Source organism: Anguilla anguilla, chromosome 5 (assembly GCF_013347855.1).
Source record: "Anguilla anguilla isolate fAngAng1 chromosome 5, fAngAng1.pri, whole genome shotgun sequence".
NCBI classification, from domain to species: Eukaryota; Metazoa; Chordata; class Actinopteri; order Anguilliformes; family Anguillidae; genus Anguilla; species Anguilla anguilla.
This window is the reverse complement of record NC_049205.1, coordinates 53,908,348-53,932,089: the sequence shown is the minus strand read 5'-3', so window position 1 is coordinate 53,932,089 and position 23,742 is coordinate 53,908,348. Positions and strand designations below refer to the sequence as shown.

Here is a 23,742-nt window from a genome sequence, read left to right as displayed (position 1 = left end):
TGGCTCAGACAGAATATCCGAACATTTATTAACCCAATTTGATGTACATTGACCACATGGTGGCGTTATAATAGTCAGTTGAACTTCTAATGTTAATTTTTTTTTTTTTAAATTAGTGTGACTACATCTCTCTCCTCAAAAGAAGAATTTCCCTCAAAGAACTTCATATCAACATGCATGTCTCTGACTACTGAAGACATTTGCCCTTATAAGCCATAATGCCCACCATATTTCATTTTCGTATAGCTCTGAAATATCTTGCCTGATTTTAAACTATGCACATACTCATATTACAAGATACTCAGCTTTGAAAACAAAACCATAATTTCCAAATATTTGCTGTCCTTGCTGGTAATAATTTAATCATCTAACGAGCTATATGCACTGCTTACTCTTGAAAGTGGCTATTTTGCTGGGTTTGAAATCGCAGCTGACAAACAATCTTGTGGATTGCACTGATATATTGAAAATAAATCCTTATACATCTAAAAATGTATTCAGAATTTCTTTATCTTTGCAACCAAATAATGGCTTTCAATGAGGAGAAAATGCTACTTGATTTGTCCTCTTTGGATTAAGACACATTTCAGACCTTTTCATTCAAGCTTCATGCTTAGGGAACAGATGGTTGTATAATAGCCTACTACTGGGTGGGATGCAACCCGTTTCTCCAAATACAATCCAATTATAGTTTAGCATGACCATTTAGCTGCTTGCAAATGCATGAGATTATAAACCTCCTACGGTTAATAGACCGGCACAAGCACTTTCATTTTGTTTAGCAAAGATGGCCTAATATAATTAGTCTTATTGAAAATTTCCCCAAGACATACACTCACCTGAATAATATATTTTGCAATTATTGTAATTTTCTTTCATTTAAAAGGCTATTTTTCTAAACTTATCCGTATCCATATCAGTGTAACGATTTGTTTAATTATGTGACCTTTAGAACATGTACATATTTGTACCTACGTTTATCACGAGGTTGTAATAAGGTCACTAACTTTGTTCTGCATTTCCAGTCAAGGATAAAAATGCATGTAGTCTACAGGTGAAATTAATTTTTTAAAATCTCGATGTTTTCTTCCGGTTGAGGAGTAATTTTATCTTTTGTTAACGCGAGGGTGATGTCAGAGTAACGTCGTCATTCTTCCTTAATGTAAACCAGACAATATCATAATCCGATGTAATAATCGAACTTTTAGTAAAAGGCATATTTCAAAAGACTACCTAATGACCATGATTACAAAGCTGCCATCTATTTCGCTCACCAAGGCTCTGACACTGATAGGAGGTCTGGTGTAAACACGTCAAGGGCCAGCGAGTTTTTTATTTTTTTATTTTTTCTTATAGATTCTGGTTATCAAATAAAAGGCAGTGCAAATCCTTTCTCGTTCTATTGCAGGCCTAGACCACGGGAAAGGACGGAACATTTCTTGGAGGAAAATACCCACATTTCTTGTTGGGCTGTAAATGTGTGGAGGTTTATTTATTTTTGGACGAAATAGGCTATAACTTCGGTGAAGTTATTTGTTGTTAATCCGAAACGTCTATCCTTGAAGAAGCAACTAAAATACTCGCAGTAAGTGGCAATTGTATAGAGAAACTTGTCTTGTATAGAGAAAATTAATCTATTGCTGTGTCATTTTTAGGCAACCTGTGTATTTACATTAAATCAATTTTCACATTATTTAAGATGCACGGTCACGAATGAAAAGGACACTGTAATTCATGATAATGCTGAATTTAAGATTTCATTGTTATGAATGTCTCATAATCTAACCCCTTGCTTGTTTTTATCCCTTCTCGCAGATGCAGAAGTGTCTTGGTGTTGTTTGTGTTTCTATTATCTTTTCCGCAGCACTGTCTGAGACTGTTGGATTAGTGACTGGGGTACGTCCATTTATTTATTTGTATATTCATGGTACACATATTTGATGCAGCCTAAACATTACAAAAAGACTGGATAAATATCAGATGATTATAAACAACTTTTGAACACTAGTGTTCTTGTGAGCAGGGGTTCTCTTTTGAAATGCATTTGAGTACATTGCGAATAGTTGAAATTAATGTGGGGTGTATTTACATGGTTCTTACATGGGTCACCCAATATGGATGTGAATACCTGCTTAAAGCTGTCGGTCTGCACTCTAACCTCATGTTCATTTCAGATACAATGCGCTTGAATACAGAGCAAAAATAACAAAAATTGTGTCGTCCAAATACTAATGGACTGCACTGTATCTGCTACACAATAAAAAAACTGAACTGAACTATTTATATCACTAATACTCATAGTATTATTGCAGATGCTGAGCACGGACACAGTCATACTACATGTAGCATAAGAGTAGGCCTATCTGTATATTTTGATGTCTGACTGAAATGCTGATGTGTAATAGCCCATCACTGTGCACACAGGCCAAAGACAAACGAGGCTGGACTCTGAACAGTGCTGGATATCTCCTGGGGCCTCGTGAGTACAATTTAAAAAATATGAAAATATATTAGAAAATATTTTTTAAGGAATCATTTGCTATGCTGCCCATTACGAGGACATGTTAGTGCATCTGACTCGTTTCAAGTTTTGCGAACTGAACATGGGACATGGATCCAATTACTAATATTTAAGAAATTAAGAGCTCATTACATTTCAGGGGTTGCAACTGTGTCTGGAATGTAAACCAACCTACACATGGCACCCCAGTACCGAGTTTGAGATCCTCTCTGTTAGAATATGAAAGAATGTACAGCGTTTATGGAAGATACTTAAGGATTGATCTCAAACAGAAATGCCTGACTGAAATCCCAACAACTGGCCGTTCTCAGGTTGAGCATGTGAAGTTAAATGAGGCTGGCCACGTGAAAGGGTTTTTTGTTGTTGTTTTCTTTTGTAAAATCGCCGTACCTCTTTTGTTAGATCTGTAGGAAGAGTAGAGATTTACATCTGTCCGAGCCCCTCAGGGTAATATCATGTCTCTGTTGTATTTGTGTACCAGGATTTACAGCAGTTCATCCTTTTTAATCCTCATATAACACGTATCCCCCACTGTGCTGGAGTATTAGTCTGTGGAGGACTTCCACGGCGGCTCAGAGAAAGCATTTTAATATCAGACTCCGAGCCACAGGGGACATCATTCATACTGCTGCAGCCTTCTGTTTGAGCTCTTAGTATCAGGTCTATTACAGGGTGTCTACTGGATAATTCTCCAGGAAGGAAAGGCTCACGTTTTCCTAATATATTATTGAGCTCATCTCTGTCTCTTGACAATACATAACCAAAGAAAAGCATGTATATCAGGTGAATAGTATAAGCCTGTGTGTGAACATTTATGACTTGATTCATATGTTTATGTGTGCTTGTTTCTGATTGTGGTATGCCGTTCCAGTATTAAAATCTGAATGTATTACTTTCATCTCAGTTTAAGAATTAAGTTATTGTACAGCCATGAAAGCTGAGAATACCTTGATTGGCAAATGTAATGTGATTTTTAAAAAATTATGCATGGCCAAAACTATGAGAAAAATGTAAAACAGACTTCAATCAAAATAATAACAGCATAAACAGAGGAAAGAGTGAGGTATTCATATTTCACATACAGCAAACATCTGTAATATGCCAATTCGCAATCCTAAATGCTAGCGTGCAACATGTGCCTTCCATTAGATTAAGAGGGGAGAGAGGAGCTTTAGCAAATGAGATGGAGCCACCTGGTCTTTTGGAAACATTTTATTGTATATTACATTAATAGTGCTAAACATTCCCTTAGGAGAGGGAATGGATGCAGTTGGTCTTGTTATGGTGGCTGAGGTCATGGGGCTCCCGGCTATCTTTGTTTCCTGCACAGATGCCATCGACAGTCACAGAAGTGATAAGCATGGGCTGGCAGGGAAGAGGGACCTGCTGCTGGAGGATGACTTCAAATCAGGTGAGAGGCTGAGATTGTACTACTTACCCTGAGCCTTTTCCTGTTAACCCTAAACTCTGTCAGAACATGTTGTCGACCCCAAACCCTGCAGGACAGTGCTATTAACCCTATACTCAAAGGAACCGGGATTTTAATGCCAAACTGTGACACCGTGCTGTCCAGCTCTTTAAGACAACCTTGCTAACCCTAAAGCCCTTTGAGACCTCTAAGAGAAACTGAAACTATGTGGGCAATGGTGCAAAGGGGGTTCAGGGTTACTGTAGTACCTGGTGACAGATTTTACATGATTTCTATGCTGTTCCTGACGCAGCAGAAACACAGATGTACTGAAAACCTTACATCCGCAGGTTATTTTTCCCCAGGTGCTTCAAGAATGACAGATGAGAATGTCATTCACACCATCATTGACTTCCTATCATACCTGAAAATGAAAGGTAACACTACCGTACCCGGATCTGTAAAATACTTGTCTATTCAGTTTTACAGGTTCCTCTGAGTAGAATGTATATACTCTACATGCAGATTCCCATCACATTGCTGACTATGAATCATTTCTGTGAAGATAAACAGGGTTAGAGAAATTGAATTCAATTGGCTCATTAAAAAATATCATAGAAATATCATTAAAAACAATGTCTTGTTTTTTTAAAAAAAGAATCTTCTTGGCTGTCTTTCAGAAATGGGGGCTCTTGACAGTCAGCCTTCCTCAATCACATCAGACGAGATGCCTTAGCTCTCTTTGGCCTGGTTGATACCGTAGGACTCTGGCTGCAGGACCCTGAAATCCTCTCACCTTCAGCTCTGGAATTTGGCCTCTTTTCTGAATTATTGCGTCACATCAGCTGTTGCTCGCATCATTTCGACCTGTACATGTATGTCTGCCTGCCTTTACGGCAATGCTGCTGTTTGGTTTGTTTTTGGTTGGTTGGTTTGTAAAAACATTTTATGAATAAAATGTTAATTGGCTCCCATTCGTTTTCTGTCATTTAAAAAAAAAAGAAAAAAAAAAGAGATTCTGCTTTAATGGTTGTATTAGAATGTGTGAATATAAGCATTTTTGATGGAAATGCAAATCAGTTCCCAATATCAGGCTTTACATACTGAGAAAAAATGCACAATGCACAAAATCTTCCAAGTTCCGTAGATGTTCTGTATACAGTGTAGGGTGGCCAGTGATAGCGGAGAATAGAAGTACCTGATATCTTAAAATTAGCCCAAAAAACAGCTGATCGCAGACATGGAGACAATGATTAAGTCAGACACTGCCTGGGTGAAGAACCATATCCCCTATGTTTCCTAGTCAAACTGTACTGAAAGCTGACCACTGACCACTTTTTTCTGTGGTATTGCGTGCTTGCATGCATGCATGCCAGTTATGCGTCAGTTACCAAATGAACCAGTGAATGCTATAGCTATGCTATGAGTTCAGCCAAAGGAGTACAGGTCGCAGTGGCGGATTAAGGCTGTAAGGAAACTTTAGCTGTATGCTATCCAACAGATATCCAACATTGCCTCGTGACATTGTTATTAAATTGGAGTTTCCACTTCTCACCACCCACTGCTTCCTCACATTTGTGGTTTTTTTTACGGTTGAGCTGCTCACATTTGACTAGAGGAAACATTCAATATTCACCTGAAAAAGCCCAAAAATCCAAGCACCCAGTACCTACCGACATCATGAATTGAGTGTTGTGCTTCAGTTTAGGTCTTCTGTCTTTTTGGTTTTACATGAAAATATTGTTTTAATCTGATTATACCGTAGCTATTTATATTCATATGGTGAATCCGTCCTAATTGAAAAATGAAAATAATACAGGGAGAAAAGAAGCTGTATTACATAAATATTATGTGTTTTGTCTGTAATGCACAGATATTTCTTTTCCTGCTGGTATGGGGTACAAGCAAATTATATAAAAATTAATTTTACAAAAGAGCCTTTCTCTTTAGAAAGAGATGTTTAACCATATGTGCTATGTTTTCTGCTGGTAAAGAAAACTGGTCTTTCTTACTTAAAGAACTTAAATAACCAAGAGTATGCACTTGACTTGGTATTTTAATGTAAGAATATTCTGTATTAAAATACAAATGATGAGACAGGAAGCCAGGTTTTCTGATACTGCACAGGCAATACATTTTTAGGTATTCATTTTTTATTTTTGGTTTGCGTAGTAAATTTATGACACAAATAATCCCTTTTAAGATAACTGCATACATGGGTAGTGTCTTTATCACTTTTACCAGGACTCTCAACCACTTTAAAAATTTGACCCATGACAATTCACGTCTTCTAACGGTGCCATTCCCTATATCAGACCATTAAAATTATTCTAGCCTTGGTTTTTACTGTTGAAATTATAAGACTTTTCACACGAGGAATAAACGTAATGAAGTATCAACGTTTGTAGCCAATCGCTTGCGATATTACTATTCATTATTATGTTTCACTGGGATTATTTGCACCCCACAGACCTCTTCCTCTGAGATTTACCGCACTATTCCACATTCCACCAGTCATAGTCGCCCATCGCAGGTTGGCACGTGGTTACTTCAATACAGGTTGGAGCTCGAGTGTACACGCGCAGGATAAATCGTTTGTCTTGCGCCTCAGTAACATGTCGCGTGACAAAAGATCAAGGTGACTGAAACTTTCGTGTGGAAGGTAACTTGCTAGCGCCAGTCGTTTCAAAGCTAGCTAAACTGTGGGTTAAGTTTAAGAGAATACGTCTATTTACCACAAGATCGACGACCGAAGTTCTTGAACAAATAGCGAAATATCTGAGTAAGCTTACCAAAGTTGGTGTGTTGATATTTGTCCTCAATTGGGTAAGGATGTCGCCTACTGAGGCTGCTGATTAATTGACTACATTTGTAGCTAACCAGCTACACTAATCGCCTAGCTAGTAATTGGAGAAGCAGTTTGTTTTGTCTTGCCCTTGAGACGGACAAAGTAGGCTATGTCGCTAGATATTTTAGCAGATTACCAGGTGAATTGTTTAGGTTGCGCGCCGCGGGTATTGTGAATAATACAATCATAAACATATTGAGTAACTACGTGAAAAGTTAGTAACGTTTTTTTGTTTGTTACTACAACAAGCAATTCTCTATATCTTGTCATCGCCGTATCAATTTGACGCTCCTCGTGGCAACTGTAAATTCAGAACGTGTGTATGTGTGACTGTTGTAAACTAAAATCGTGTGATTGATGTTCAGAGTGGCATGGAGAGCTGCAAGGAACAGGAGCAGTCGGTGATGCACAGCGATGTGGCTGTGATGTCCCCCTCCCAAAGCCATGGCAGTCAGGCTACCCCCCACACCCCAAGTGAGAGAGAGCCAAGCTGTCATCACAGCATGGAGAATGGTGGAACTGGAGCCCGGTTCCACAGTGTGCCTCCACCCAACCCTCAGCCCACACTTTCCCAGTTCCCCTCCGGCCCCTTTGCCGACTTCTCCTTCCTGCAGTCCAGCCCTTTCCAGTTCCCTTTAGATCCCATTCCCAGTGTGGGAACCAGGTATCCTGTTGGCAACACTGGTGCCTCTTGGACATCTGAGAAGGCGGGCCACTTCAGCATGATGTCAGTAAGTGCAGTGCCACACAGCAGCAAATCCTGTGAGCTGAGGTCTCCCAGTACCCCTCAATTTGGAGATGTGCTGACTTGGGAAAAGTATGGTCACTGATAGTGAGTAGTTAACATATGAGGGTTTGACCCTTTCTTCAAGCTTTTCTGTTGAAGTTAAGTTTTGTAATTTGCATCACTCTGTGCTTTGTAATACAAGTGTAGGTTAAGTGGCGATTGTTACACCCAAATATTCAATCTTCACTATGTGTCAGAAATGTGTCTGTTGGTATGCATTTCAACAAATCTTAAAATATTAATCAATGCATTTTTTATATCTTGTTTAAATACTGTTAACATCTGTCAAAGTGTGTTTGACATTTATGTTTTCCATGTGTGAAGTGAGAGCTGTTGTTTTCACTGAAAGGTGGCATGGTAAGGTCACTGTGTGTGCGGTGTTTTTGATTGGCTATTAACTAGCGCTCTGCTTTGTCCCAGGCAGAGCTGTGTGGTGCCATAGCCAGCATTATTCCAGACAGTGAAGAGGAGAATTCACTGGAGAAGGGCTTCCTCAGACAGGACCATCTCCCTGAGCAGAGACCCCTGAGCAGGACAGACCTGTGTCCTCCTGTAAGATCAAGCAAGCAGTGTGTTTAGGGCCTGTTGTGTGTGTCTGTTTGGGGTGATGGGGGTCACATGTGTGTGGATTTGTGCGTTGGGCATGGGAAAAGATAGGATGGGGAAAGTTCCTAAACCATATTGTCCGTCCACAGGCATCAATGACTGTGTTTCTGAAGCCCCTTGACCCACCAGAGGAGGGTATGGTAGTGCCAGGAGCCACTGCATGCCAGGTGAGAACCTTGTCTATCTGCTGCCCCATTGCATTAGTATAAGCAGCTAGCAATGCACAATATGCCAAACACATTTCTAGGGGTGAATTACATTTCTGAAATGGACAGAAAGCTTTTGTCATCGGTTGGCTCAGATGCTTGAGGTTTGGCAAGATCAGCAAGTGTTGAATGTTGTGGAGTTTACCTGGAGTAAAAAGTTATCTTGCTGTACTTACTGTACGGTATGTTTCTGAAACGGTTGTTTTCATTGTGGGCCAGGTTCTCAGGAGCATCGACAGCGGGCAGCAGATGGTTCACTGTGAACCCCCTAATTACATGCGGTCCAGCTCTGAACCCCAGTTTCAGGGGAATGTCTCTGAGTTTGGCACCCCTTTCCGGAAAGGTCAGCATCAGCAGTATCATTATACATGATTTTCAGTGATTAATGTTTCATTTTTATTTTCCATTGTTCTTATACTGTTGTATTACTATTACGCGCCAGTTTCGTTTGTTTTGCAGTGTTTGACACAACCTAGTGGATATAACGATTACTGCAGTTGCTGATTTAAATTGAAAAAAGCAGTTGACACAACGTAATGTGTTTCGGTCTGTGAAAAAAGAGCCCAGATTACAGTTCACTTTCTTAAACCCTGTTATGCCCCCAGTAGTAATTTAAACATATATGAGTTTTTAGTCATAAACTAACATCTTTGCTAATATGTCTTACATACGTTGACAGGGTGGACTGCTTAAGCTTTAGTAACTTGACTTTCATACAGGTGCAATATCTAAACTGAGAGGTTGTTCTCTACATTATACAGGTAATTTTTTTCTGCTTCAGTAAGCATAGCTTAAAGGTTGTGAGCACCCCTACTCCCGTGCTGGGTATAAATGAGTGTCTTAGTTGTTAGTGTACTGCTTAGCTATATTTACAATGCTGAAGGCTAATTTTGCTCATTTAGTGAATGCCATCCAAATGGGCAAAGTGGTGCCCTCCAGTGTGCCAGGACTGTGCCCCGTGCTCCCCCAGCCTTACCTGGCCCCGCCCAGCCTCCCCCTCATCCGGCCAACAACCACCTTACTCGTCCCACCCACCTCCCTCAACTCCCTCAACTCCGGCTACAACTTCCTGTCTGGGCCCTGCTTCTCTCAGGTAGCTTAGACTTATCCTGCACAGGTCTTCACTTGTTCCAGCCTGCTGTCACTGCACACACACTATATAGCCCCTTCCCTACTCCAGCCTGCTCTCACAGCACACAATGTGTAAACATAACATGTAGTCAAATGTAACAATAACTAAAACTCAATACAAGAACCAAATAGTTAAGGAGGGAGGTTTCATAGGTAAAGTTCAGCAAACAGCTTTATCAGAGTCTGCTTTTCTGCTGATGCTATTTAGTGAGAGACAGAGCCAGCCAGAGAGCTTTCCTCAGTGTTAATGTTTCTCTTCGACAGTTCCACCAGACACCCTGTCCTGTGTATCCTGACAGCCAGCCTAAAATGTCCCCCGTTCGGTAAGAGAGCTCATTAATGCCATCATTTCAGCAGACATGCTGCTGCTGCTACTGTACTGTGAAAAATAATGGCTGACAATATTCCTATAATCGCTGTTGATCCAGGTTCTCTGCCACATACTGGGATGCAAAGTCAAGGAAGCCCTGCAGCTGTACTAAATCTCAGTGTCTAAAGCTGTAAGCCTTTGTTTTCACAATTTCTATTTAAAATATTATACTTGTGATGCTTTTGTTGTAATTTTTCTATTGGCCCCTTTTTGTGTTAACCTCGCTGGAGCTGTCTTGGTAGTGAAAAGGTGACATTTTATTTTTGAACCTTATAGGTACTGTGACTGCTTTGCTAATGGTGACATCTGCAGCAACTGCAAATGCATCAACTGCTACAACAACACTGAGCATGAGTACGAGAGGTATCAGGCTATTAAGGTATGAGGAGCCTGTCGGTGCCACCATTACTGTTACTCTCATTACATATGTACTCTTATTATAACTGACAATGGAGCTCAGGGGCCTATGTGTCACACCAGTGTTAATGCAATTGTTATTTGTTGTGATCTGAGCAGTTGATCATTCAGCCATACAGTAAGCATAAGACACAAGAGGTCATGGTATAATAAAGTCATTAAGGTCATGTGACACGAGGCTATGATACTGTATATTAAATCACTGAGACCCAATGTGAGGCTCTTGTACATCATGAATATATGCACAACTAAAAGGTTTGTTATGCATGAGGCAGGTAAAAAAGGTAGATAAATGGATAGAACAGGGCCTGAAATACCGGTACACACTGGTCAGTTTTTCTTTGTGTGCCACACCCCCCCTTCCACCCAGATTTGCCTGGACAGGAATCCAGAAGCGTTTCGGCCAAAGATCGGCAACGGGAAGAGGGGCGAAATTAAAGGGCGCCACAACAAGGGCTGCAACTGCAAGCGCTCAGGGTGTCTGAAGAACTACTGCGAGTGCTACGAGGTGCAGATCAATCAATCAATCAGTCAGTCAGTCATCAGTCGGTCAGCCAGTTCGTTTGTCAGTCAGCCAGTCAGTCAGTCAGTCAGTCAGTCAGTCAGTCAATCAGTCAGTCAGTCAGTCAGTCAATCAGTCAATCAATCAACCAGTTAGGCAGTCAGTCAGTCAGTCAGTCAGTCAGTCAGTCAGTCAGTCAGTCAGTCAGTCAGTCAGTCAATCAATCAACCAGTCAGTCAGTCAGTCAGCCAGCATACATTTTTATTTTTACCATTTCATTGCCCGGAAGTGCTAGGGATTGTATGTAATTTGTATGAATGAGAGAACCCAGTGGAGTGGTGCAGTGATGCTGTTCTGGTTGCTATGGTAGCATGGGGCTAGGCTGAAAGTGACATGCAGGGGGGTGTGTTTGTGGGCAGGTGGGAATGTGGCATGTTAGAATAAACAGGAGGGCAGAGTGATTGAGCACAGTGTTTAATGGGCTCTGTGATACTCTGTACCTTCAGTCAGAACAGATTATAGACCCAGGCAGTATTGTGCCTCACTTTGGATAAAAGCGTCTGCTAAATAAATGTAATGTAAAAGATTTGACAATCAAGGACAAAATATATGAGACTATACTACCCAAATGTGAGCAGGGCCCCACTGTCCCACTTCACTGACTGCAGGACCTCACTGTCCTCCCCCAATAAAAGCAAGACACAACCCCCTCCCCCCAAAATGTGGGCATAGCATCACCCAGAGAAAATAGTCTCATTCAGCAGGGTTCCTCCTGCAGCGGCCGGCTGCATGTGGTTCAGAGGGAGCGTGTGCTACCGTGTGGCCCTCTTAAACACAGAGCATTGCAAGTGTGCAACGGGCGTATTTAATGATGGGCGATTCCAAACTGAGGGAGAGAGGGGAAAGAATAGGGAACTGTTAGTGGCTGCATGTATTTCCTTGACTGTTTAAATTTGCATGTCATCTGCATGTCTGCATGGCAGGAAGTGAAGTGTCTGTAAGTGTTGAAATGTATCACGCAGGCGAAGATCATGTGCTCCTCTATCTGCAAGTGTGTGAGCTGCAGGAACTATGACGAGAGTCCTGAGCGGCAGACCGTGGTGTCTGCCGGCAGCATGGATCTCCCAGACCCCGGCTTTTACCCCATAGCCAAATGCCAGAAGAAGTAAGATATCTGCCTGTTCAGGCATCCTCCTCTGTCCTGGTGCTTAACTCTGTCCGTACTTATGTCTCATATTGGTCTTCTTCCTGGCATGTGACTGTGACATAATCATGTACTAAGGTGCTAATGTCGGGACCCCCTTACATTGGTGGAAAGACCAGGGGTCAGAAAATAAAAGTCCTGCCATATGCTTTTCCCACCCATTGACTGATTTCAGTCATTAGTTCTGCCTCCTGGCTGAACAAGTGTGCTGATTAGCAAATCCTGGTGGTTGGAATAAAATATTAGGAGGACTTTTACTTTCCAAACTGGGATTTTCCACCTCTGTCCCCTTGGAAGGAATCTGGAATGACCCTCCCTCTACCGCACCCCACACAGAAGTACGTACTGTTTTTCATTTGGGAGAAGCTGACATATAGAAACACTAATAATAAAATCAGTGAGTTTCACATTGAGATTTAGACATTTCCTCACACACTGAAGAATATCTTATCTTCTGGATTCCACCTATTGCTGTAGTGGATTAATTATGACCTTTGTATGACTTCAGTGCTTAAGTGAATAACAGAAGGTAATGTTGCATGAAATTCCAGCTATTTTAACTTGGATCAGATACTTCTGATCTTAATTTGAATAAAAAAATGAATGAAGCAGAAGACTGCATACGTTCCAGGTTTTGGTTGGAATGTATGCATTGCAAGCTGGCCTGGATACCTATGCAAATCAAATATACCACGCTAACTGAAAAAACTGTGCTTAAGCTTAAAATACCAGTATGTGGACTTCCCAGCATCTGTTTGTTTCTTTCTTTTTGTGGCGTGGTTGCTCACAGTCACGGACGATCGCTGATGCTTCTCTGTTTTCTTTGGTCGCCATCGATCTGTGTGTTAATAGGTGTCCTCTGGCTTGTCTCACGCTCAGAGTTGTAGAAACAACATGTGTCTGTCTTCTGGCTCAAGCTGAGGAGGCCGAAAAGGAGGGCCACACTGAGGCTCAAGCTGAGAGAATGATTTTGGAGGAGTTTGGCCAGTGCCTGACGCAGATCGTCCAGTCAATATTCAAATCCGGGAGCTAGCAAGCCTAGCCTCATTCAAGGCAAAACAACTGGTCTCTTGACTACCAAGAAATTGTATGTATCTTATTTGCATTCATTTTATTTGAATGATGTATGCTCTATATATCTAAAAATGCTATGTTTATAGTATTGCCTTTTTGTTTTATAATTGTACCTAATTATTTGGTTTAGTTAGTGGACCGTTATATTTATGTAGCATAGACGTATTTATTTACTTCTGCTAATTTTTCCTGCAATACTAGTTAATGTATAGTATTTATCTCAAGTGTAAAAATGTCTAAGCATGTTATTAAAAGTTTGAGGTACTTGAACAATTTTATGTAATAGCAATTACAATTGTAAGGATAATACAGAATCTTTCAGCTTGTGAGTTTATTTTTTTTTTAAAGAAAACAGAGCAATAAAAAAGACAATCCTTGCACAGGTGTGTGGTGAATGTTCACTGGTGGAGCTAATACCCCTGTATATTTCATTAGAGGTAAATGAATTTTCATGGTGCTAGCGCCCCAGTATATCCCCCAAGAGATAAATGAATATTCATAGTGCTAATACCCCAGCATTTCTCATTGGAGACGTAGAGATCAATAAGTGTCCCTGTTGATGACACCCTTATGACTTTTCACTGCACCATTACATATGATGTCACTGGAAGTCAAAATCACCATTTGTCAAAATGGTGACAACAGGCAAAAATGTAAACTAAGACAAAAGGAGCAGGCATAGCACATTAAGTCATGCCAGTGTGCTGCCTTTCGTGTTCGTTGCCCCTACAGTCTTGACGTAAGCTTTTGTTTTTCACTTAATATATACACCTCCCAGCAGTGGCTGCATTAGTGCCAGATCAGAATCGCACGGCGGGGTAGTATTGAACTCGAGACCCCGTTGTTCCAAGTTTTCACGCGAGAATAAAAAGCTAAGTAACGCTGTTTAAGCTGCAGATGCTCTTGGTAGTTTTGACTACAAACCACGCTCGCTCTTCCCAAAATGGTAAGTGTGCGGTTTCACTTATTTCACATTTTTCTAACTTGATAATAACAAGCAAGTAATGCGTATCTTCAATTTTTTCCAAGAAGACAAGAGGATTTATGTGCACTTGCACAATCGCATTTATTTTTCTGGTGGTGGAATCACATTCTTCTGTGAAGGTAATGCATTATGTAAATGTTTTGTCGTTATCATTATTATTATTATTATTATTATTATTAATGAGACAATAATTACTGTCTGTGATGTGATTCTAGCAGAATAAACTGAATGCAAACAACTGGGGCCCACAGTCAATGATGTACCTGAAAGGAAAATGTAAGCTTTATTTATTGCACATGCTTTCAAGATTAGATGCTTAAATAGAGGTTGGGAGGTTCCAGCGCTACTACATCGACAGTCAGCGACTGTAGTCTAAATTGAAGTCTGCATTCATTTTCTGAATGCGTCAAAAAAAAAAGACTGATGGTTTTAGTATGTTTGACTGCTTACAGATGGCAGAAGATTGGCACCTGACTATGATGGGAATGGTATATATAATTTAGGCTTGAAAGACTGGTACACAGTTCTCAAAGGTATGTATAGCTTTATCTGCTTGCTGTACATTTCTGCTGTGTATATTCTTTCTCATGGTGTGTCGTACAGAAAATAACTGAATATGAGTGCACAATTGAAAGTGGTTAACGGTCATACATTCAGCCAGTAGGACGATACTTAACCTCAAGCTGTGACTTTAAAGTGATGTGGGCATTCAGGATTTGTGGTCTAAAGCAAAAAAATAATCAACTTAAAGCAACTCCAAAGCAGCTTTGACAACTTTAAGTCGCCAGACAATGTGCATGTGTATGTTACCAGGTTAATCTTCAAAAATACAACGTTGTGATAAACTGTTTATTTATCTTTGGTTAGAACTTTGGTATTAGCTATGGCACATGCAACCTGAGACCACTGCACCCAAGGAAGTTGTGGCAAGATTTCCTATGTCAGTATAACTACAGGGGTCCTTGGGAATGAAGGGTTCCCCCTGCTTGAGAGCTGAGGAAGAAAGAAGTACTGGCACTATATAAAAACTAATTTCTATTTATTATTATGAATAAAAACTGTAAAATGAATCTGTATGCACAGTCTCTGGAAACATAATGTTGCTGTACACCCTGCTTTTTGGCATTAGTTGAAACATACTTTCTTGCTTCAAACAGCAGTGAATGAATGCCCCCATTTCTGCCATTGTAAAGCCTTATCACTTTACCACAGGCAACACGGTGATACGTTTGAAGACAAAAATATATGCAGAAATCCTATTTGAACCAGTAAATATCTGCTAAACCTCATTTACCAAAAAGTAAATGAGCACAATTGGCAGCTATTTCCATAATGACGGATTTGAAGGAATTTGAACACAGTTCTTTCTAATGCAAGTTGTTGTTGTGGGGAAGGTGGGGGTATGAGGAAGATTTGGGCTTTTCCACTTCTGCATTTGATGAGTAATTGTTCTTAGATCACTGAATGGAATACTGTTTACATTTTTGACTGACAAAATCTTACAGCAGTATATATAGAATTGTTTTGTGTTTTATTATACTAAATATAATATGTACTTGTGCATACTACTGTTCCATTGCAGGATTCCAAAGGTTGAAGCCAGTGGTCGTGAGGAAAGCCAGACGAATGCTGAAGGCTGAAAACATAGTGATGGGCTACCTGGAGTAGAGCTCAGCTGTGACTGAAGCCTCATGCGAGAACATGCTCCAGCATCACCGAATGTAAAAAGCTGCACACAAAAAAATATTTTCATCATGTGACTTTATTCAGAGGAGTAATGATTTCTATACACAAAATATTTTTACAGTATGTCACTTTTTTTCCTCCTGTGTTGTAAGTCTGTACTGTTCTTTGCCGTTCACACCAAATTAAAAGGTCTTCTGCTTCCTTTAAAACAGTGTTGCTCATTGAAGTTCACGCACATTACACACACTTAGCCTAGTTGTACACAATATCAGAAAACAAGAGCTTAGGGTGCATATATAATCTTGACAGCCAGATACGGCTGTGGACAGCATTAGTGTGCCGCAATGCACACCCTGGGAACTTCATTCACCAGCACATTCCCCACTCTGGTGTCTAATATTGACTGTCGTGGTCAATAGGCGCCTGTGATCTGACTCTGCCTGGTGCATAGTACTTCAGTGCAGTGACTACGCAAGTCAGCATGTTTGTTTTCTGTCTGTTCAGTTGTACAGCAGTTGAAAACCACACACCTGTATTGGGTAATGCTGGCACTTAGAGAGATGTCACAGCGTTTCTTCTTTATCATTCAGGAAGAACCTGACAAAAACAGACACAATAAACAGTGTAAGAATTATGCCGTTTCATTTTGGAAGTCAATTTGTCAGCTTTAAATGATTTCCACGAACACTGATATTTTTATATGTATCTTTTTCGATGATATGATGATTACTAGGGATGAGCGAGTATTGATTACTCCCCTGGTTTTAGAAGATATCCTGATGTAGCCTACCTGGAGAGCTTTTCGAACATGTGGCGTCCTTCTTATCGTCCCTAGTATGGTACACTCCAGAGCAGTAGATGGCAGACTATGATCTATCCGTTAGCCAAATGGGCCTTTGACGTGTTCAGAAATGAGATGGTAAACAAAGATGGCGGACTGGAGTAGAGGTAATTGACACGTCGGCGGATTTCAAATCAATATTTCATTAGGTCATATTAAAGCTTTTCTTTTTGATTTAATTTGAATATTAGTTTAGCTATAAGTCCAAGTGTTAGCAATTAGTTACCACTGGGCATGATAACGTTCAGCTTGGACAGCAAGCAGCTGCAGCGTTTTATACACTTGTTGTACGTCGCTCTGGATAAGAGCGTCTGCTAAATGCCTGTAATGTAATACAAACCTGTAGCCAGTTAGATATTTAACGTTAGCCGGCTTGCTTTACCAAAAAAGTTTTAGTTGTTGCTTTGGTAAATTCGTTAAACAGAATACCACCGTATGGAAACACTTATGACAGATCTAAGTCGCATAATATTTTACACTTCCAGGGAAAGCGTTTTTGAACGCCTAGCTAGTTAGCTGCCTAGAAGTTATCTCGACGGATTAGTCTTCGCTAGCTCGTTAGCTACCTGTCTAGATAACCAATCTGACTTGTTGGCTAGTGTAGTAGTGCTTCTAAACACTAACGCTTTGTTTTGCTGCGACCAGGACATGGGGCTGTGGATGATATGTTGGACGCCGAAAATAAGCTTTTGGCGGATAGTCTGGCATCCAAGGTTTCCAGACTGAAATCGGTAATCGTTAACTTATGTGGTTTATTTTATAACTGCTGTAGAAATTAATGTTAGGAAACTTAGACTAATATGTCAATCATAATATGAGATCGGCAGCGCTGGGTTTAGCATTACAGTTGGCTAGTCTGACGAGATATGGGTTCACGACATTAATTGAGTTTTTCCTTGTATTGGTGTTTTAGCTGGCGTATGACATTGATAAAGACGCTGAAGAACAAAATTCATATTTGGACGGCATGGTAAGATCGAGCCGCAGGAAAACAACATATTTAAAGGTCGCTTAAAAGTGTTGTTGTGAATGAATGAATGAAATGTAAACTCAAGATATTTGCGTTCTGTATTGGTTGGGGATCCATTTGAGAATTTACCAGGCAATGCTTAGTCGTCAGTCCTCGAACTGTAGACAAGAAGACATTTTCAGATTGGAGTCACTCGTGCGTTATGGCTGCCTCTCAGGCTCATTCACTTTTGGCATTGACAGGACAATTAAAGAGGTTTATTAGTCTGCAAATCAGCCCTTTCCATAGACTGTGTGTATTTGGCCATGGGATGAGAACCACTGGTTAAATGACACATCATTTCTACTCCAAAAGGGCTCCAACTTCCTGAGCGCTACAGGCCTGCTGACAGGAAGTGTGAAGCGGTTCTCCACCATGGTGCGCTCTGGGCGGGAAAACAGGAAGATCCTGTGCTATGTGTCTGTGGGACTGGTGGTAGTCTTTTTCCTGCTCTACCACATGGTCTCCAGGATCCAGGCATAAGGAAAATGCACCCGATCAATACTGGTCCTGTACTGCTAATTGAATTCTCAGTTGTATGAGAAGTGTAATTTTGCTGATCCCGGAAAACAGCTTGCTCTCCTGTTTTATTAACATTAAGAGGAGATGAGTCTGAGTGTAGGTCTTCATGAATGGCTGGTTACTGATGTTGAGTCTATCCTGTGTGCACGATGGTTTGAGAACAGGCACAGACGACAGCCACCCATACGGTAATATATGTCAGGTGGTAATTTTTTCCTTTTAAGTAATCTGGGCCTGAAGTTATATGATGGGATCTTCTCAGGATGTCAGCCAGTGATAGAGTGTATCTCCCTGGATCCAGATCAGTTCCACTGATCATTGGGTTAAAATGGTGGCTGTCGGTTTCTGCCAAAATTCTTCAGCCCAAAAGCGTTAATGGTAGGGTTCCAAAAAACAGTCGATGCTAAATGGGATTGTCTCACACAGTAGGTTCAGCAGTAATGGATAAATTGGAAGAATTAGAAAGAAAAAAAAAACCTTTTTCTTCTTAAATTACTAACTTTACATGTGTAGGCATTACTTATTTATTTTGCCAAACAAGTGCTCGTGGTGCATTTGGCGAATCATCTTGATAATGAATCTGTATGATGAATGAATATGAGTCATTAAATGAGACCAATGTGCAAATATTACCTTGTAATGATGAAGGAAAACTCCAGTAGGCACTGACCTGATGTGAGAGACATCTGTGTGGGGAAAGTTACGAGGTACAAGATACACCTGCCTGTTTAATGTCAGGTAATGGTCGTAGTCAGAGATTTTGCTTGTTACAGGTAGGTCCAAAAATCATCTCTACACAATAGTACTATTTTTCAGCCATCCTCATTTTGCTATAATTTGATCTTTTGTGTTTGCACAATTATGCATCCATTTGTAAAAGATGAGCCTTTACTGGAGTAATTTAATTTGTGTACCTAAAGGCAACAAAGGCTACTGGATCCTACCTGGGAGTTGAACGTACAACCTCTATGCTACAGAGTTAGCACCTCAGCAATTACCTTGCAATACATGTTTAGACTATGTGGACTGACAGACAATAGACAAAATGTTTCAAAAACTAAAAACCAATAAACACGGCCAGGTCATAGTTGTTTGCACTTAAATTCCAGCACAATATTACACTTGGACCAATTCCATATCTTTTTTTAAGGTAAATGGCACTTTATTAGTATCTGTTGTTGAAAACTGCTATTCATACATAAAAACAAAGCTGCATACAGTGTGTTTTATTCATTGGTGAGGTTGTCTCAAAAGTGTGAAAGTTAGGAAGTAGTTATGTGGAAATTTTTAAAGCATTCCTTTTGTAACTGACTTCAGTATATTTTCTTTTAAATAAAAATTTAAAAAAATCTGAACGTCACTGTTTCGATTAGTTCAAAGAAGGTCAATCCAACGGCCTGCTTAATGAAGAAATGGACACATCCTGTCTTCTGTCTTTTCTGTCTCACCCACACTCTGACCCCCCTAACCCCCCCCCCCCCCCCCCCCCCCAAACACACACACACACACAGTCACAGTCAAGATCACACAAATCCCAGTGCCAAACCAGTAATGAGGAACTGGGCTCTGCGTGTATGTATGTGTGCATGTGTGTGTGAATCCTTTCAGATACTTAAGCATGCAGTATTCTTTACCAGGTGGTCAATGGGAAAACTCCAAAAGTACAAACCCCAGCCATCTAGAACTCCTGATATATTCTATAGAACAATAACAGTATTTCAAATTTAAAAAATGATTTAACCCTGGGTGTTAATGTGTCTTTGATAGTTCATGTTTTAGTGTTTCTATATCTGTATGAGCATTCTAGTGCAATTTTATTTAAGTAGCAAACTGGCTGCGTATACAGCTGCTCTCCACCAGGGGGTTGTAAGTGCAGCTTGGTAAATCTTTTGCAGCCTTTCCCAAATGTTGGCACAGTGCTGTATACCCAACCATTAATAGTATTTTGAGTAGCCATTAAAGTATTATTTGAAGTGAGGTAGGTACTGCAGTTATGCACTTTCCCCAAGAAATATGTTATAGTGAGAGGGTGAAGATCTTGTGCTTTGTAAGGGGCCACTTACCACATAGACTGATAATTTATAGGGCTAATTTATAATTTATAAAAAAAATGTACATTTGCTATATCTCTGCCTTCAAATATTCCATATAAAATGCAAGCAAACCAAATAAGAATCATAGCAACTTCTTTTGCAGATAGAGGGCGCTAGTGTTAGCTCTTTCAGCATATTTCTTGTTTGACAGGTTTCTGCTTTGGTGTGAAGTTTCTTTGCAGTTATTTGCTCCAGAAAGTGATAATGACAAGACAAATACGTCACACTGATGATTAAAATGGGATTATTTCTGGAGACCATGTGTTACATTTACTAATTAGGATGTGCACATTTCAGGGTGATTTTATTTTTATCTTAACCAGCATTTTCCTTGGATTGATTTGGTTTCTTGTCACAGTCCCATTATTTAATTTCATGGCTGGTGGAGCCTCACACATAGAACCCTTTAGCTAAAATAGATCGTAACATTATTCATTGTCTTGAAACACCTCTGACCTTGAGGAAGTTCTGTGTCTCACAGAATTCCCAGAAAACTGGCACACAATAGCTAATTGTCACAACAATTAGTTACCCATAAAACATTTGAACTAGCTACCACCCTAAAGGAAAAGCAGTCATAAGTAGTGGTAATGGTTGCTGCTTGCTGTAGTGGGTGTGATTCTATTTAGCACTTTTTCATTTGTGGTGTTCAGCTGTGTTTTGGCTTTGAGCCATTACAGGGATATCACTACCTGTGGAAACAATAATTACATTACATCTTATCCAGAGCGACTTACACAACTTTTTTAATATATCATTTTACATTGTATCCATTTATACAGCTGGATATATACTGAAGCAATTCCAGTTAAGTACCTTGCTCATGTGTACAACGGCAGTGTCCTTACCCGGGAATCGAACCTGCGACCTTTCAGTTACAAGCCCAGTTCCTTACCCACTGTGCTACACTCCGTCCGCTATTTTGCATAATTAATTTGCATTCACCAGAACTACACTTCTAAAACAGAAGAGGACCAAAATAACATTTTTGAAAGTATCTGGTAAACGATGTTCACAATGTTTCAGCATGTATTCATGTGTTGGGATGTATTTATGGCAGGAGTCTATTGTTTATTTATTTTAATATTTTATGGAATGAAACTCCTTTGTTAAGGAGCAACTGATTAATTACTTTAAATCAAGATATGCTAAACTTTAAGGAAATGGTACATATAATGGAAAATAACTTTTGTACGTCGCTTTTCGTAAAAGTGTCTGCTAAATAGATGTAATGTAATAACAAACAATGAAGGTTGCTAATGAAACATAATGAAGGTTATGTTTTCAGTCATGGTGTGTTTTTACCATATGTGCTAATATCGGTCTAGATATACTGAGATACGAGTACATTTCTTTCTGTGAAGTCCAAAACTAGGCCTACTTCATAATTCTTTCTGTCTCCTTCTGGGTGAGACGTTCACCGTGATAATTAAAATTTGTGAGCCTTTCCGAAACCATCATGGGCAGTACTACACCTCCACAAGCATTGAGTGGTGTAGGCCTGGAGACAGATTTGTACAGATTGTAATAACCAGGAATGTAAGTGCTCAAGTTGCTGGCATATTGATGTAGTTCCATGTTTTAAAGATAAAAGATACAATTTCCTTCAGAAAACAGCAGGAGCCTCATTTGGCCGCCTGCTTTTCTGCAGACGCTGTGACGGATGGATGGAAACTGGGAGGAACTGATAGAACCTGTCCTTCCCTCGCCTTCACAGGCTGCGATTGCTGGCGGCCATGCAGCGTGACTGGCACACAGTAATGAAGTGTCAAAAAGTGCCAAGATTCTGTTCTGACAATGCTACAGATCGCTTTTGGGGCCGAAAGCGGCATTATTCCTGCTGTTTTTACCGCTCGCAGCTTTATGCACTTTCTTTTACATCGCTGGAAAGTTTCATCCTGCCTGGCCTGGGATCCTTCAGTCCGATTACAATATGATCCGTGGGTCCTCTCTAGTACTGCTCAGACTGCGTGTTTCCAGTACGGAAATACTGCACAGCTTTTGTGGCTATTGTTAATAAATTGGCAGAGCTTTGCTTTGGAGGCCTGTATGTGGGTTTGAAGTGGTGGTGGGCTTTATCAGTTTTAAAAGGATGGTATTTGGGCTTTTCAGTTTGGGTGTGGGGGGTTCGGTTTTCTTTATGAGGTGGTGTGTTTGTGACAGCCGTACAGGTGCATGCTGGTTAATCACGCTGAGCCTTGGGTCAGTGGAGAGTGGCCCTGTGTCCTGAGAGGGTCCTGCTGTCCTCTCCCTGATTGGTAAACGGAGTCCCCAGGGAGCAGCCCCTTCACACGGTGAGTAATAGGTAATTAGCACAAACATGTCCTCTCAGGGGAAGGGAAATGCTACTTCTTGTTTTGCTGTTGTGCTGTAGTGCTGTAATGGCCTCTTTAGTTTGTTTGTTTTCCTCCTCTTATCTCTTCATGTGTATTTCATTCTTTTTTGACCTGTATACTTTATTTTGAATGCCAGATAGTCACATAATGTCATTACCACTTGTGGTCAAGAGGATAACTGATTTAACTAATTTTTTACAGATAAAAAATGGTTCCTAGAAGCAAGAGCAGTAGAAAGGACACAGATAAAAGTTTTCATGGTTCGAAACAGAGGTCAATCTTCAAATGAATTTGAATTTCCGAGAGTCTCAAATGACCTGTTTTGTTACATTTTGTCATTGTGAGATGTTATTCTGAAAAATCTTTTTCTGAAATCACCGGGTTTCAGTGATTTTAGTCCCCTCCTTCTAAGCCAGCATGGGACCCCACACCATAAAGCTGCTGTCATTACCGCCAAAGACTGCTTCAGTCCACCATGCTTGTGCCAGCTGCTGAACTTCACGTATGTACAACCCGCAAGCGTGTCAATCTTTTGTATACCATGAAATAGTGTCACGGAAGCATCATTCATCTTCCCTGTGGTCCATGGTTGAGGCTGCGCTGAAGCGTTGGATCGCACGCACACGCCTTGGAGCGCACGCACACGCCTCGGAGCCTCCTGGTCTGAGCACGTCATGTATAAGTGAATGAGTCACTGCTCCGCTCCGTGTCCCCACATAGCCCCACAGATGTTTCATAAGCATCACCATCACATGCTTCATTTCGCAGAATGGGAATGTTGCTCTCGGCTACGTGTGGAGCCACCTCCTTCATCCTGAATGGCCGCTGGTGGGGATCGTTCCCACCTCACTGTCTCAAATCTTCATCTTTCAGTCTGGTTCCTCTCTTAACCTGCCTGAAACATCAGTCTGACAAGTACAGATGAGTGCATTTTATTTTTTAAAGAGCACTCACACCATTAACTGCGCTATTGCGTTTTGAGCATCGTAGCTGTTTCTGTGGTGTGGTGTGACGCTCCCTCTGGTGTGGCTCGAGGTTGCTATTTGGGTGTTTAAGTGCAACATTTCCTCTGGCTGTAACTACACATTGTAAGGAATATTAAACACGTGCTTTTTTAAGTATGAAGTTCTTTGAAGTTAATCTCATTTATGAGCAATGCTGCTCTTTGAATTTAAATGCATAAAGAGAAAAAGAAA

General features: G+C 40.5%; 3 protein-coding genes and 2 long non-coding RNA genes across 11 annotated transcripts; all 5 read left to right on the top strand.

The window, feature by feature from the left end:
• Positions 1-1,377: 1,377 nt before the first annotated feature.
• On the top strand, positions 1,378-4,903 carry LOC118228106 (galanin peptides-like). 2 transcript variants are annotated; one of them, XM_035419395.1, is made up of 6 exons: positions 1,378-1,585; positions 1,816-1,896; positions 2,425-2,479; positions 3,852-3,932; positions 4,280-4,366; positions 4,610-4,903. In XM_035419395.1, exons 2-6 carry the CDS (start codon positions 1,816-1,818, stop codon positions 4,663-4,665), a joined length of 360 nt encoding a protein of 119 aa, XP_035275286.1. In that variant the 5' UTR covers positions 1,378-1,585; the 3' UTR covers positions 4,666-4,903. The 2 variants fall into 2 exon arrangements, with proteins under 2 accessions (XP_035275286.1, XP_035275287.1); XM_035419396.1 differs by having other exon boundaries at positions 1,388-1,585; positions 4,295-4,366.
• A 1,514-nt stretch (positions 4,904-6,417) lies between these two features.
• On the top strand, positions 6,418-13,454 carry tesmin (testis expressed metallothionein like protein). Of its 6 annotated transcripts, none has more exons than XM_035420014.1 (12): positions 6,418-6,567; positions 7,143-7,508; positions 7,985-8,116; positions 8,260-8,337; positions 8,596-8,719; positions 9,279-9,469; positions 9,772-9,830; positions 9,936-10,007; positions 10,154-10,256; positions 10,665-10,802; positions 11,819-11,961; positions 12,853-13,454. In XM_035420014.1, the coding sequence occupies exons 2-12, from the start codon at positions 7,149-7,151 to the stop codon at positions 13,031-13,033; spliced, it is 1,581 nt and encodes a 526-aa protein (XP_035275905.1). In that variant the 5' UTR covers positions 6,418-6,567; positions 7,143-7,148; the 3' UTR covers positions 13,034-13,454. The 6 variants fall into 6 exon arrangements, with proteins under 6 accessions (XP_035275905.1, XP_035275902.1, XP_035275903.1 ...); XM_035420011.1 differs by having other exon boundaries at positions 6,419-6,591; XM_035420012.1 differs by lacking the exon at positions 6,418-6,567 and adding an exon at positions 6,607-6,711.
• A 525-nt stretch (positions 13,455-13,979) lies between these two features.
• LOC118228473 lies at positions 13,980-15,950 on the top strand. The gene is made up of 5 exons (XR_004765503.1): positions 13,980-14,020; positions 14,107-14,178; positions 14,275-14,335; positions 14,512-14,592; positions 15,642-15,950. It is a non-coding gene; the product is annotated as an uncharacterized LOC118228473 (long non-coding RNA).
• Positions 15,951-16,611: 661 nt separating this feature from the next.
• On the top strand, positions 16,612-19,472 carry bet1l (Bet1 golgi vesicular membrane trafficking protein-like). The gene is made up of 4 exons (XM_035420016.1): positions 16,612-16,693; positions 17,232-17,317; positions 17,500-17,556; positions 17,911-19,472. The coding sequence occupies exons 1-4, from the start codon at positions 16,675-16,677 to the stop codon at positions 18,076-18,078; spliced, it is 330 nt and encodes a 109-aa protein (XP_035275907.1). The 5' UTR covers positions 16,612-16,674; the 3' UTR covers positions 18,079-19,472.
• Positions 19,473-21,461: 1,989 nt separating this feature from the next.
• LOC118227250 lies at positions 21,462-23,667 on the top strand. Its single transcript, XR_004765220.1, has 2 exons — positions 21,462-22,504; positions 22,748-23,667. It is a non-coding gene; the product is annotated as an uncharacterized LOC118227250 (long non-coding RNA).
• The last annotated feature ends 75 nt before the right edge of the window (positions 23,668-23,742 follow it).

Excerpts from the sequence above, each read along its gene's own strand:
- LOC118228106 (XM_035419395.1), top strand. The coding sequence starts at position 1,816 with ATGCAGAAGTGTCTTGGTGTTGTTTGTGTTTCTATTATCTTTTCCGCA. Across the intron at positions 1,897-2,424 it reads CTGTTGGATTAGTGACTGGG|GCCAAAGACAAACGAGGCTG; the intron begins GTACGTCCATTT and ends CTGTGCACACAG. Across the intron at positions 2,480-3,851 it reads TGGATATCTCCTGGGGCCTC|ATGCCATCGACAGTCACAGA; the intron begins GTGAGTACAATT and ends TTTCCTGCACAG.
- tesmin (XM_035420009.1), top strand. The coding sequence starts at position 6,887 with ATGTCGCTAGATATTTTAGCAGATTACCAG. Across the intron at positions 8,720-9,278 it reads TGGCACCCCTTTCCGGAAAG|TGAATGCCATCCAAATGGGC; the intron begins GTCAGCATCAGC and ends TTGCTCATTTAG. Across the intron at positions 11,962-12,852 it reads ATAGCCAAATGCCAGAAGAA|GTGTCCTCTGGCTTGTCTCA; the intron begins GTAAGATATCTG and ends GTGTGTTAATAG.
- bet1l (XM_035420016.1), top strand. Across the intron at positions 17,318-17,499 it reads AGGTTTCCAGACTGAAATCG|CTGGCGTATGACATTGATAA; the intron begins GTAATCGTTAAC and ends TTGGTGTTTTAG. Across the intron at positions 17,557-17,910 it reads ATTCATATTTGGACGGCATG|GGCTCCAACTTCCTGAGCGC; the intron begins GTAAGATCGAGC and ends CTACTCCAAAAG.